Source organism: Uloborus diversus, chromosome 1, assembly GCF_026930045.1.
Source record: "Uloborus diversus isolate 005 chromosome 1, Udiv.v.3.1, whole genome shotgun sequence".
Taxonomy (NCBI): Eukaryota; Metazoa; Arthropoda; class Arachnida; order Araneae; family Uloboridae; genus Uloborus; species Uloborus diversus.
Genome location: NC_072731.1, coordinates 26,042,103 through 26,055,507, shown reverse-complemented (window position 1 = coordinate 26,055,507; position 13,405 = coordinate 26,042,103). Strand labels below are relative to the sequence as shown.

General features: G+C 31.9%; 1 protein-coding gene across 1 annotated transcript in view; it reads right to left on the bottom strand.

Moving 5' to 3' along the window:
* Positions 1-13,405, bottom strand: part of LOC129234497 (ribonuclease Z, mitochondrial-like) — a 69,919-nt gene that overhangs the window by 20,794 nt on the left and 35,720 nt on the right. The window contains exons 14-18 of the mRNA XM_054868497.1: positions 8,139-8,263; positions 7,956-8,049; positions 1,586-1,724; positions 498-646; positions 334-415 (exon numbers count right to left, since the gene is read on the bottom strand). Coding sequence (XP_054724472.1) covers positions 334-415; positions 498-646; positions 1,586-1,724; positions 7,956-8,049; positions 8,139-8,263 — 589 coding nt within the window. The remainder of the gene's footprint in view (positions 1-333; positions 416-497; positions 647-1,585; positions 1,725-7,955; positions 8,050-8,138; positions 8,264-13,405) is intronic.

The following is a 13,405-nucleotide window of genomic DNA, read 5'->3' as shown; positions in this document are numbered from 1 at the left end:
CACACCACTTGGTAAATTATTGATTAAAAAAATAATTTTGCCTATGTAGCAGAAATTAAGAGGGTTTAATGTTCATTTTTTTTTAGATGCATATAAATTCTAGCAAACATGTGAGATATTCTTATTCATTGTTATGCTCTTTAAATAAGTTTTGTGCTTATGATATGCAAATACCTTGCTGAAACAAATATTTATCGAAAGTGTTTAAACAATTTATTAAAAAAAAAAAAAATTGCTCTGAGTATGAGATCCCACTTTATTTTTTCCCCTAGTGTAAGCCCTGGACTAGAGTATTAAAGGCCATTCTCAATGCCACTCACTTGGAAATCTTACCTGTATGTTATTATTGGTCTTGAATATAATAAGATTTTCATTTTCAGGCATTTCATTCCATAAAGAAAAACACGAAATAAATCTAAAATAAACATTAAAGTTCAGAAAGCAATTTAGAATGTTTTCCAAAAGCAAAACTGGAAATGAATAAATAAATAAATTACTTGTAAAGTGATGAAATAGTTTCAAAAGATTTATGATACTCGGTTAACCAAAGGTGCAACATATGTGGGCCAATTAAAATGAGTGGATCATATTCCAAATCATGTCTTTCAAAAGCTGCTTGACGCAGTTTCAGAAATTGAATCAAACCCTGCAGAAAAAAACAGCAAATTAAAAAGAGAGTGAGTTAAAGATCAGTTTCAATGATCATACTAATAAAATATTTTGTTACATACAGAGTTGCTAACCACTCAAAGTGAGGAGGACGAGATTTTGTGTGTGTGTGTGTGTAGGGAGGGGTGTGGGGTCAAAAGTACTCTTAAAAAGCTTTTTGTGCACAAAAGATAAAGCACTTGTTGTATGTCCTTTCAACCACAAGCTGACTTATTTTACATTGAAGGAGTTCCTAGTAACTCTGCAATTTGTGTAACTTAACACTGTAATTGTGTACTGTGAGTACTGTGGAAGTCGGACTTCACACCAAATTACGGTACAGTTGGAAAAATGACGCAGCGCACCCCAAATTGCCAGCCTAGTTGGCACAAGACAACAACAACACAGTAATCTCTTTTTTACAAGGGAAGGTTCAAAGGCGCTGAGTTGAGTTGTGGTGCTGATTCTTTGTAGAACTGCAAAGTTTCAGACTCATAAAGCTATAACACTTCTTTTTCAATGAACTCTGCAACTCAGTAAAATCACCTTTCAAACAACATGATTGAAACCAGAAAAAAAAGATTAGCTTTGCAGGCCCCTCATATGGCCCCTGGGCTGCCGGTTGGGCACGACTGCTCTACTGCATTCATTTCTGCCGTTATATGCAAAGGACAGACAGGGAGGCTAAATTTTAATAAGAACACATTCAATTAATGTAATAGAAAACAAGGAATTTTTTTTCCTAGCTACAGTAGCAGTACCAGAGCTAGTAGGAAAAGCTTAAGGATTTGTATAAAGTTATTTTTATGGAGGGAAAAAAAGTAATTCCTAAAATCTAAAACAAATTCAGATAAAAATAAATAATTTTAAACTCATATTTATTATCATAGAATTATTAAAAACATAAAAAAATCAATAATTTAAAGAAGTATCTTACTAAGTGATGATCAGCGTGCATATGTGAGATGAAAACACAGTTTGTATGCAACAAAATATCAGTTGTCATACTTTTGTACAATCTTGTGAGCTGGCCGCACGTCCCTTCACCACAATCCATGAGCAAATATTCATCTTTGCTTGAAAAGAAATATTTAAGTCTAAGAAACTAGGCTTTGTTTCAATAGTAAAAAAGAAAAAGAAAATTTCATTCTTGCAAAATCATAATACATTTTCTACAAAAAATATTTCCCATACTAATCAAGTTAATAAGTAATATGGGATTGTTAATTGATTGCAAGTTTTTATTTTAACAAAAGCTATGTTTATTTCAAAAATTAAAAAAATGTTGATTCAAATAAATTATAGCTAAAAACACCCTGGATCCATTCAACTTTTTTAAAAAATAACAAAATTTTGTTCATCTGTTTTGGAGCTGTGATGCCACAAACATACACGCACAAATACAAGTAAAACTTATACGCAGGGCCGGATTTAGACTTAACCGTGCTCTAAGTTATCTTAGGAATCAGGCTCTTTTGTAGTCTTAGAATGATAATTACAAAAGTCAAATTTTTCTAATTAAGGTAAGCATGAACTTGTGTGTGAATTCTTTTTTAGTTCTTCTATTTAATTTACCAATTGCACAAAAAAAAAAAAAAAAAAAAGGAACACACAAAAATTGTCCATTAATTGGAACTGCTGTTCAGGTGAGAATGACAGTGTGACATAAGTCTGTTTCCATGCCACTGATTGGATTAGCAGCCAGAATTTTCTGGCATGAGAAGCATCAATCACTCCTAACAGTAAACCCATTGTAAATTCAAGAATGACAGTGGAGTAAGTCATTTAAAGTAACTTTAAAACAAGAGTTAGAAGTAACTTTTCATAAAAGTATATACATTTTTTTTAAAGCAACCTACACATATGTTTAAACACAAACTGATCTCTTGAAATTAAAATTAATGCATATTTTTTTTTTGGCTAATGTTTTTCACAAAACCTTTCCTTTACTTACTTGACACCACTTTAAGAGTGATTTAGGCTAAACACTCTCATTCTAACCAGAACATTGACATTGTTTATTTCACATTAATTGTGGATAGAATTCAAAAACTTGCACACAAAGAGGCAAAATTGCAAAGGGAAACATCCTATATCGATTTGTACAGGCTTATGGGATACACAACTAATCACAGCTACTCTTAGTGATGTTAACAAAATAAGTGCAGCCAAAGTGGCAAAAACTATACAGGGAAATACCAGTTTCTAGGGTGAAGTGGATGCCTTTATTAGCTCTTAGAGATGCCAGCTTCATCTTCACAAGTTTTAATCATGCTATAAATTAAATTCTTACAATTTTTTCACAATGGTTTTAGTTAGTCCCAACTTTTTTTTTAATAGAAATTTATTGTTATAAAACCAACTCACAAATTTCAGAACCAAACTAGGAACATTTTCTCCCTTTACTGGACTCATCACTTGGTTTTGTCTTCACTGGTTGCTTGCCAATTGTCCACATGAAAGTTGACCAGACTAAAGCTGGATCTTCATTACTGTCTGCTTGACCCTTGTTTTCATCTCTTTTTTTGGACTAAAGTTTTCTGTAGTTACAACACAAAATGTGACTGGGAGTCAAATTTATGTTTATTGTTTTTTTTAATACACTTTAACCTCTGTAATAAATTTCCCATAACTTATGGGAAATTTATTTCCTCTATGACGGTTTACTGAAACTTTATTTTTTGTCAAGCACACGTCACTTTAAAGTTAACGTCGTCAGTAAGAAGTCTAATTTTTAAATTGCTAACAAATTAGAAAGCGATCGAAGGTGAAAATAAAATTATTTTAGTAAGTGATTATTTTGTAACTATGTATTCATGTTTAAAGTTGAAAAACAAAATATTCTGTGGATTGTATTGTTAATAAAACTATAAAGGTTAAAATTTACAAAATTTTGTCTTTTTGATTTGTCTTTGCATTTTCTGGCTTGTATGGCATTTATTGAAAATTTTTTATTGTTACAGTAATATAATTAAAAACACCATACACAGAAATAAATTTGTAAGCATAAACACGTTTAAGACTTAGATCAGTTTCTGAGGCCTTCGGACGGCTGGTCGCTTATAGGTGATCTTTCATTTGAGACTGTAAATCTAAAATAAAAATTTCGGGTGAAAAGGAGTTCTTAAAAAGTTTTGTCAGAAGATCACATAAACTCTATTTTAGGCCTTAAAAATGTTTACATCCACAAATAGACTTCTACATATGATGTTTTCTACTGTATCACTATAATTAAGTTTGAAAAAATATACAATGAAATACAAGACAGAAAATACAAAGTAACATTAGTTAAACACAATTTTGTACACTTTATCATAACAATTTTATTTATGAAATAATACAAGTCTTTTTTTTTCTCTTCTTTTTTGGACTTTAAATACAAGTACACGCTACGTGGTTTTAGATAATTTTCAAATTTAATGCCCGGCATTTTCATAAATATAATTTTTTACGGTCCCAAAAAATTACCACTGGGTTTGGGAGAAAATTATTCAAAGTGAAATAATTGCAGAGCAAGCTTGGCACCTTCAGAACGATTGACTGATAACTGTGACGTTAAACTGATATTGCTTGCTTAACAACAGAAAAAAAAGAAAAAAGTAAACCGCTTTAGATTAAAAGAGGTTTTGAATTCAGAATTCCAGACAATCGAGTTAAAGTACATTACTAAAATAAAAGTATAAATTTAACACTCAATCAGATTTTGAGTGGTGATTTGAGCTTGGATTTCCAAAAAAAAAAAAAAAAAAATTCTGTGAAATAATTGTAAGATCATAACATGATTAAAACTTGTGAAGATGAAACTGGCATCTCTAAGAGCTAATAAATGCATAAATTTCTCCCTAGAAACTGGTTATTTCCCTGTATATCTGATGAGTGATAGAAGAGCTCAGCCTCAAAAGTTGAGAGTTCTCAACTTCAGCAGTTCTAAATATTATTAAAAAATAAGCTCATACATTAATAATTTTTCTTCACTTTAATTTATCTAATTAACATACCCTGATGGTGCTGAATGACTGATTTTATTTATTAGTTTAATCTCTGATCTAGTAGAGCACACCTTTGGTTGATTTTTGTGCATTTCAAAAGTACACTTTTGATCATCTCTAACTTGAATAAAACTCCAAACCCCACCAATTTTATTGCGTAATTTTGTACCATTTTCAATCCAGTTTCTGAGAATATATTGGGCTACGGAAGTTTTGGAGGGCTAAAAATGCTATTCAGCACTTTCTGAGCACAAGTCGATGTCCAAAATTGAACTCAATTTTGCTGTTTAAATATTTTTAAAGTTAATTTACCTGATTTAAATATTCAATCAGGGGTCTGTCCAGAATTTTTCACAGGGTCCGTTTTTTGTGAAAAATCAAATAATTTTGTGAAAAATGAATTAATTTTGTAAAAAATCAAAAAATTTCGCAAAAAAAAAATTGTTAAATGAAATTTTAGAATCTGGAGATGGCACAAACTGCATCAATTAAACTTAAAGTTGAGTGTTTTCCTCTTTTATGTCGAGAAAATCATTCTGGAGTGATTTTCTGATATTTGGCGGGGGGGGGGGGGCATCGCTCTCTTATGTATCAATATTTATCTACTATTTTACATTATGTTAAATTATATTAGAAATACTTCTGTACAGTATTTAAAATAATTGTAACAAAAAAATAAATAAATAAAATAAAATTTTGAATAGGGTTCAGCATTTAACTTTTTGACCCCCAAGACACTCTTAAAAAGCACAGAATTTCGTTTAAAACTTATAAATTCCGTGATTTTAACAAAAATAAAAAGATATTTTAATTGTTTACCTCTTTACAAAGCGTAATAATCATCAAAAATTCTAAAAATCGGATTCCCATAGCGGATGCAAAGAGATCGCAATTCTCAAAGTGAAGGCATCAAAAGTATAAAAACGGCTTGTAAAAGAAATATTTTTGATAAAATTATTTTAAAATCGCATTTTAGAGTCCTATGATAAACATTTCATTAATATCTGTGGACACAGTTGACACAAAAAAAAAAAAAATAATAATAATAATAATAAATAAATAAATAAAATAAACCATCTATTCAGCATTTTAATTTTTGACTCATAAAAGAAAATGGAATTTTGCTTTAAAAACTTGAAATGAGAGTTCTAACAGAAATAAAGAGACTTTTCATTTATTTGCATCCTAATAGCTTGAAAAAAGAACAAAATATGATTCTCATATCGGATGTTAAAAGATTGCATTTTTCAAAATGTAGACATCTAAAGAAAAAAAAAACGGTAATTAAAAGAGTTTATTTAAAGTTAATCATCCTTGTTAGCATCGAAAAAATCAAAACCCATATAATTTTCTCCCAAAATAACACGCACTGCACCGTAAAAACGCAAATATTGACAAGCTGGCAAAATGAGAATATTTTTTAATCAAGTCGTTATAAAGGTTTAACGCCAGACGCTAAGTGGTGATAATTTTGAAGTTGGTAACCCTATCTGAAGCGATCAAATTTTTTCCTCACCCTTACTATCCTTTTGCAGTTTTAAGCTCATTTTGCAGATATATATTATTATTGTTTATTAAATCATGAGAGGAGAAAAGTGCTTACCAATGCCTTTTCAGAAAAGTTTACAACAACACCGCTGCTAATTAGCTGTGATAAAACAAACAACCATTATATTTATTTGGCAGTAGCAATTATTTATCGCTTGCAGGAGCATCGCAAGAGTGCCGATTTATTTTTTATTTTTTTTCAAAATTAGCCAATTTTGTATAAGCTGATCCCTCTAATTTGACTTAAAAAAAGGTTCCAAAAATTATTGGTTTATACACAGAAATATGCGTTATTTTGCTTTCAGATTTGCTCTTTCAATAAACAATTTGTGAAAGATTCGATCTTGTTTATCAGAATTTTGTGAAGGGTCCGTTTTGTTTGATCAGGATTTTGTGAAAGGTCCGTTTTGTTTGATCGGGATTTTGTGAAAGGTCCTTTTTGGTTGATTGGATTTTTGTGAAGGGTCCGTTAACGGACCCAAATATCCTCTGGGCAGACCCCTGATTAAATCTAATTATAAATTTGACTTTAAAGAACAATACCGATCAAAATGCAAAAAAAAAAAAAAAAAAACCCTCTATCTCAAAAAAATAAATCTTTTATAATGAAAACTGCAGATGCATGTATGGTTGCTGAATATGTGATTTTTGCTAAACGAGAAGCTTTTGGGAAAGTTTTAAAGTTCTGCCATTTAAAAAGTAACAGTCATATTAAGAAAAAAATTTCCAGTTATTCTTATATCCATGTATAGAACAGCCTCACGAAGTTTCATCAAGATCCGAGAACCTCGGGTGTCAAATTACGTTTTTGCTGGATGATTTAACATGGAATGACCAGCAAGTCAGATTTTCATCTATGGATGTGTGAACTATTTTTACCATTTTATAAATTCAAGCTTTTACCTTTTGATGTTCTTTTGAAATTTTACCACTTGATTATTTCTTTAAAATAAATATTTAAATGTGGATTGTTCTATGTGCTGTATTGCAGAACTTGCACCAACTCTTTCATTACAATGCTGCATTAGAATCCCGATACTAGTCCACATTCCCTTTGGCTTTGTACATTAGAAATTAGCTACTAATTCACACTATAACGTAATTGTTAGGATACTTAAAGTCAATGTGATGTCATGGTCATAACATGTCATGATCATGATCAAAGGGTCAATAAGAACTAATGAACACGGAAGAATAGTTTTTGGGATGCAGAAACGTTCTGTGACTACATTTGAGATTCTCAATACCAGCTGCTAAAATCTTGCCCAAAGTAAAAAATTTCAACTTACAGGTCTTTCTGACAATGTAAAACCCTTGTCAATATAATTGTTGGTTGGTGGAGACTCTTATTGGAGCATAACAAAAGCTGAACTGTCTATTGAAGTATCTGAATCTTTTGTTCTTCTACCATCGGTCTTGTTTGGTACTCTGACAAACATCCAAAGCCATAGCGTTGCAGTTGAAAACGTATCAACATATTCTGTGTCATTTCTGGGATATTTTTCCTATACTGTTAGATATTCTAACATCAGAAGTTATGCAAAACCTTCACTTCTGTGTCAGCTTGATCGTAGAAAATAATTGAATTTATAGATCAACAATTTCATTTCTACACAATTCTCCACTTAAAGGAAACCAATTTCCAAAAAATATGAGCATGACAACATTAAAATCCCACTTTGTTTAATTCATTAATGTCCTCACTTTATTTTACCAAATTTGAAAATGGCAACAAAATAACACAGATAATTAAAAGTCTTCATTGCATACCAAGTGTTCACAAGAATAGCAGACACATTTCTAACTTTACTTGGAATTGAAGAACCAGTGCCCAAAAAGATCACTTCTGGATATAAGCCTAGAACTAAATAAAAGGCAAATTAGTATTTTCATGTAAGCAAAGACTTAACATGAGCTAAGCAAATAATACTTTAATATTTAAAAACTTTATACTTTCATCGCATATTTTCTTTTCTTTTTCTATATTGTTTTGAAGATTTTTTAAATTTTCTTGGAATTGAGGTGTGTTTAAAGCTTCTTCTACGAACTCTTCAGGCTGCAGGCTAACAACATTACTCCTGCACAAGGAAAATATTAAAAAATATCAGAACTTTTTTAAAGTAAAAAAATAGACAATGCAAAACAATTTTTCAAGGAAGTAATAAAGTAAAGTAAAGTAAACTTCTCCTAGAAAAAACCTTTTACCAAATCTTTTTTCTGCTTTAATGAACATTAATTATCAAGTTATAAATAGCTCAAACATTTTTTAAAAAAAAGTGTAGTTTAACTAATCACCAATTTTTTATTGAATAAAAAAATACCTCAAACGAATTGACTTCTTTTTAAAAAATTTTTAACTACGAAGGGTCAGATGGGATAAAAGAAAATATTATTTTGATGTTCCAGCTTTGGATTTTCCCTTTCTTTTGGATCAATTGAGGGATCAAATTTTGAGAGTTGTGTCAAAGGCTACAATCGTTGAGAGTTATTGGGTATGAAATGTTATGACTCAGTCAGGAATGAAATCATGCTTCCTTTTACCTCACCGCAAATTCACCCCCCCCCCCAACAAAATAATCTTACTCTCTTGCTTTTAAATCGGGTTCAAACGTAACACCTTATGGAGTCTCAAATTTTTAGTTAAATTCATACTCTGCATTTTTAAGAAATAAATTTTTTATGAGATGAGATAAATTAAGTTACAACCAGTAGCGGATCCAAAAGGGGGGGGGGCTAAGGAGCTATAGCTCCCCTTCCCCTTGAGGTCCAAACTTACACTAGATAAGATCGAAATTTCAGAGACTTTTAATACTGCAATACATTTGTGAATTTAAATAACATTACATTTAAATATAACTACTATATACAGCAACATATTAATAGAAGGTGGGGGGGGGGGAGGGACTAGGAGAGTAACCCTTCCCATTCTCCCATTTGGTCAAAATTTAAAATAGATTAAATTGTGATCTGCAATGGAATGGAAAGGTTTGGAGGAAATAGGGGATACAGGGATTGTTCAGCAATGTTTTTTTTTTTCAATCTGAAAGTTATTACTTTCAACTTCAACGGACCATATATATTTAACTTTGTTCCAGGTTAAGGGGGCTGCAGCTCCCCCTCCCCCTTTTCCGGGTCATGAGGTCAGAAATAACTCTAAACAAAACAAAAATTTCAAAGATTTCAAATATTTCAATACTTTTGCGAATTTAAATATGCATTATATTTAAATAAATATATACTGTGGCGTATTAATGGTGGGTTGGGGGGGGGGGGCTAAAGGAACTGTAGCTCCTTCTCCCAGTTGGTCAAAATTTAAAACAGATTACAATGTGATTTGCAATAGCATGGAAAGGTTTGGAGGAAATAGCTTCGTCCTGATGCTATCAAGGTTTTTTAATCTGAAGTTATTAGATTCAAACTAACAGTCATACATTTTACTTCATTTTCAGGCTAATGGGGCTATAGCCCCCCCCCCCCCCATGAGGTCAGAACTTGCACTGGATAAAATTGAATTTTTGGAGATTTTAAATACTGCAATACTTTTACAAAGAGAGCCCAAAACATTTTTAGGCTTATAATTTCGGAAAATTTTGTTGGGTGAGCCCCCCCCCCCCCCGCTTTCCTCTAATGTCATCAAAGATTACTTAAAATTGCCTTTTCAGTACACTGTTTCCGAATATTTCCGGAGAAAATGTTCTAGCTTTTTTTTCCAATTTACATAATCTTCACCCCTCTTTTGGACAAACATAGAATGAAATTTTATTTTGTGGTTTCAATATCAAACTATTTCTGGTGTGAAACTTCTCCTACCTATATTTAGCCTCGCTTAGGTGAGCTTTAAAATATGTTTTTAGGACGGAGAAGAACTCCCGAATCTCCTTCCCCTAACAATGCTATAAAAAAAGCTTAATATTGCTTTTCTAGTTTTAATGTCGAAATTTTGTAGGGAAAGTCCTCAACACTCTCCGTTCCCTTAACGTGACTAAAAAGGATTCATTTTCAAGCTTGAAACATATCCTTTGAAGACAACCCATTCCATCAAAATATTAATTAAAATTATGTTTCCAGAACTTCAATATCAAAAAATTTCAGAAGACAGCCTTTGAACCCCAACGCGTCTTCTAGCTTCGTCCAAGAGAGCCTGAAATGCGTTTTAAAGACATGGATTTCGAAAAAGTTCTGGAGAAGATCTTTGAACACTCACTCTTTTCCTAATATTACTATAAAAGATAGAATAAATTGTGTCTTTGAAACTTCAATTTGCAAATGTAGCAGAAAAAAATACCTAAATTCTTCTCAATACCCTAAAGGTCTTTAAACGCAGCCAAAAATCACGCTTCTAAAACTTCAACTTTGATAAATTTCCAGAGGGTCCCTCGAGCACCTCCCCCCCCCTCTAATGTCAGCACAGATAGCTTTAAATTTCACTGCAGAAAATTCTTCAAGAGAATCCTCGAATCTCTTTTCTTCACATAGAACTTAAAAATGACTTCTTGAAAGAGATTTCGAGGGGGAAGAAGGCCGATAGAGTCAAGAGGAGGCAGGGGTCCTCTTTTTCCTCTATTTTCCCAAACCTTAAGTCACATCTTTAGGACCTAAGTTTTGAAAAATTCCAGAATAAAGACCTGACATCACTTTTGTGACATTAAGAGATCCCCCTAACGTTAACAAAGAAGGCATACAGTTGAGTTTTTTCTCGCACTTTAGGGTCAAAAAACTTCCAGAGGCAGCCTGTGAATTTTTTTCATTTCCCAAACGCAAGGCCGATAAGGACAGCCTTTTGAAGACTTAGTTGTTAAAATATTTTCATAGAGGGCCTAAAAAACTTCCCATATCCTAATCTTAACCAAACATCGACTAAAATTGCATCTTTCAGACTTCAATGACGAAACTTTTCCAGAGAGGGCTTCCGAACTCTCTTCATTTCCATAATGTCACCAGTTATGGTCCTAATTTCAGTTTTGAATGTCGAAAAACTTCTGGATAAGGGCCGCCTAGTAACGTAAATTCACCAGAAATTGCGTAAAACTACTTCTTAAATACTCTAATTTTGTAGGACTCGACCGATGCATCGGCGCCGATGGTTCAACAATTTAGCCATCGGCATCGGCGGCCGATGCTAACTTGCAGGAAACATCGGCTCATCGGCCTTAAAGACATCGAAAAGCCAATGGAATTGGCCGATGTTTTTGAAAAAAAAAAAGACCTTTGTTTTACTTTTTAATACAAAGTAAAGGGAGTTATTGTTTTCAAACAAAATTGTTAACTTAAATTTCAGTATGAATTTATATTTTAGTCACCCCTGAAAGAGTTTTTAATACTGCATTCAAGTACCAAACACGTTAATTATTGCGTTGTTTCTTGCGGCTGGATGTACGTATGTATCTCTCATAAGTCATAACTAAAAAATGGTAAGCTGTAGATGGCTAAATTTTCGCCTGTGGGAAGTGCGCACGTTCCAGTTGTGACCTTCCCTTTTTGTTTTCGAATGGATGTTCTAAAAAGCCTATTAACTGATTTTTTGTGGCCATTAATTACTTATTTCAGTGCAAAACTAATATAGTGTCTCAGACTGACGATCATTTAGTGATATATTGCAGAATTGGAGACCATGGAAACAAATATGAGATGGCGAAACCGGTTTTGTTTTATTTCGTTCGATTCCTGTTGAACCGACGGTAATTTTTAATTTTTCGATGTTTGTAATATGAATCACAATAATGCAGTCTTTTCTGTATCGCTTCGGCGGAGCTACAAGTTTGGGGCCCGTCGAAATACATTTTGGGGCCGTATTTCTCTATCACAGAAGTTGTAAAACATTTATCAAAAGCATTTTTGTAACTCCTACGGTGCCCCTATGGTTATGGGGCCTCTCGCGCAATGGCAACATTTGCTACATTTTAAATCCGCCACTGCACGTCAAAACAAACTCGGGTGCAAGTTTTAAAAGGGTTTTTCTGCTCAATGTTTATTATTATTTTGAACTCTATTTTTTACGACTATTTTTTGTATTTCCGAGAACACTTGCGTGCTCCTCCTCCCACTCCCTCAATTTCTGAAATTAAACTAAAGTTGTACTTCTGAGTTGTTTAAAACAGACCACCATACATAACACCATTCATAAAATTAGAGATTTTTTTTTTCAAGTTTTATCTATTGTTTGAAAAAGTTAAAGCATTAATTAGAAATTGATTAAAGACGTTTTGAATGGTGACATAATTTGGAAAACAAAGGGATTTTGAATTTTTTTTTTCGGAAGTGCTGAAGTAGATTCAGAAACTTTTCCGAGGGGTTGGTGGAAGCGGTTCTGTACTAAAAAAATTAAGCCGGAATTGGGGCCTAAGTTTAACATTGTGAGTTACACCAAAATCAGACGGTGACCCCCCTAACCCTACCTCGTCGTTTCAAGCATTTCTTAAATATTTAGCGATTATTTATTTTGGTCAAGAAATGTCATTTTGCATATTTTTTATACTTGTTTCACCTATATTTTGTAATGCGCCACTTTTTTCTGCATCATTAATAGCGATCGATTTTTTTTTCTGTTGCAACTATTTTTATGTATTTATATAAAATCAATGTATAAGTTATTTTCGTTTTCATCATATGTACAATAATATGTTATAGAAAAGTTTCAAGGATTTTCTACTATGCAATTTTTTAAAAATTTCAGAAAATTATTGTTAAATTGAAAAATTTAATTTGAACGTGTTTGCAGTGCTTCATAAAAGATTAATCAAGCAAATTGTTCAATATTACGTGTGCAAACATCAAATCAAGTAGTATATATATGTATTCAGTTATTAACTTGGTGTAAATATTGAGTTTGTTTATTGTAGCTGCGTTTTAAGAACCTCGCTCATTTCATGGCTATTTCTTTTTTCCGCAAAATTTATGTCACTGTTATACATTTTATGAAAAATGCCAACTTTTCTATTCATAAATTTTAAAGAAGTATAAAAATATTCCTATTATGATTTAATATTGTAATTTATCTGTTACCTTTTTTGTTTAACTTGATGACTAAAAAATGTCTATGGGCAATCTTTTCACTTTAATAGCGTAATTTGTTGATGGTTTCAAAGTTTTTTTTTTCGGAATGATTAAACAACATAATTTAATGCTTTTTAACTATGTTTAGTTTACCTAAATCCAAACATTATTACAATATTACTGAAATCTTAGTTATATGTTCAATTTAAAAAAAAAATCAATTGGTT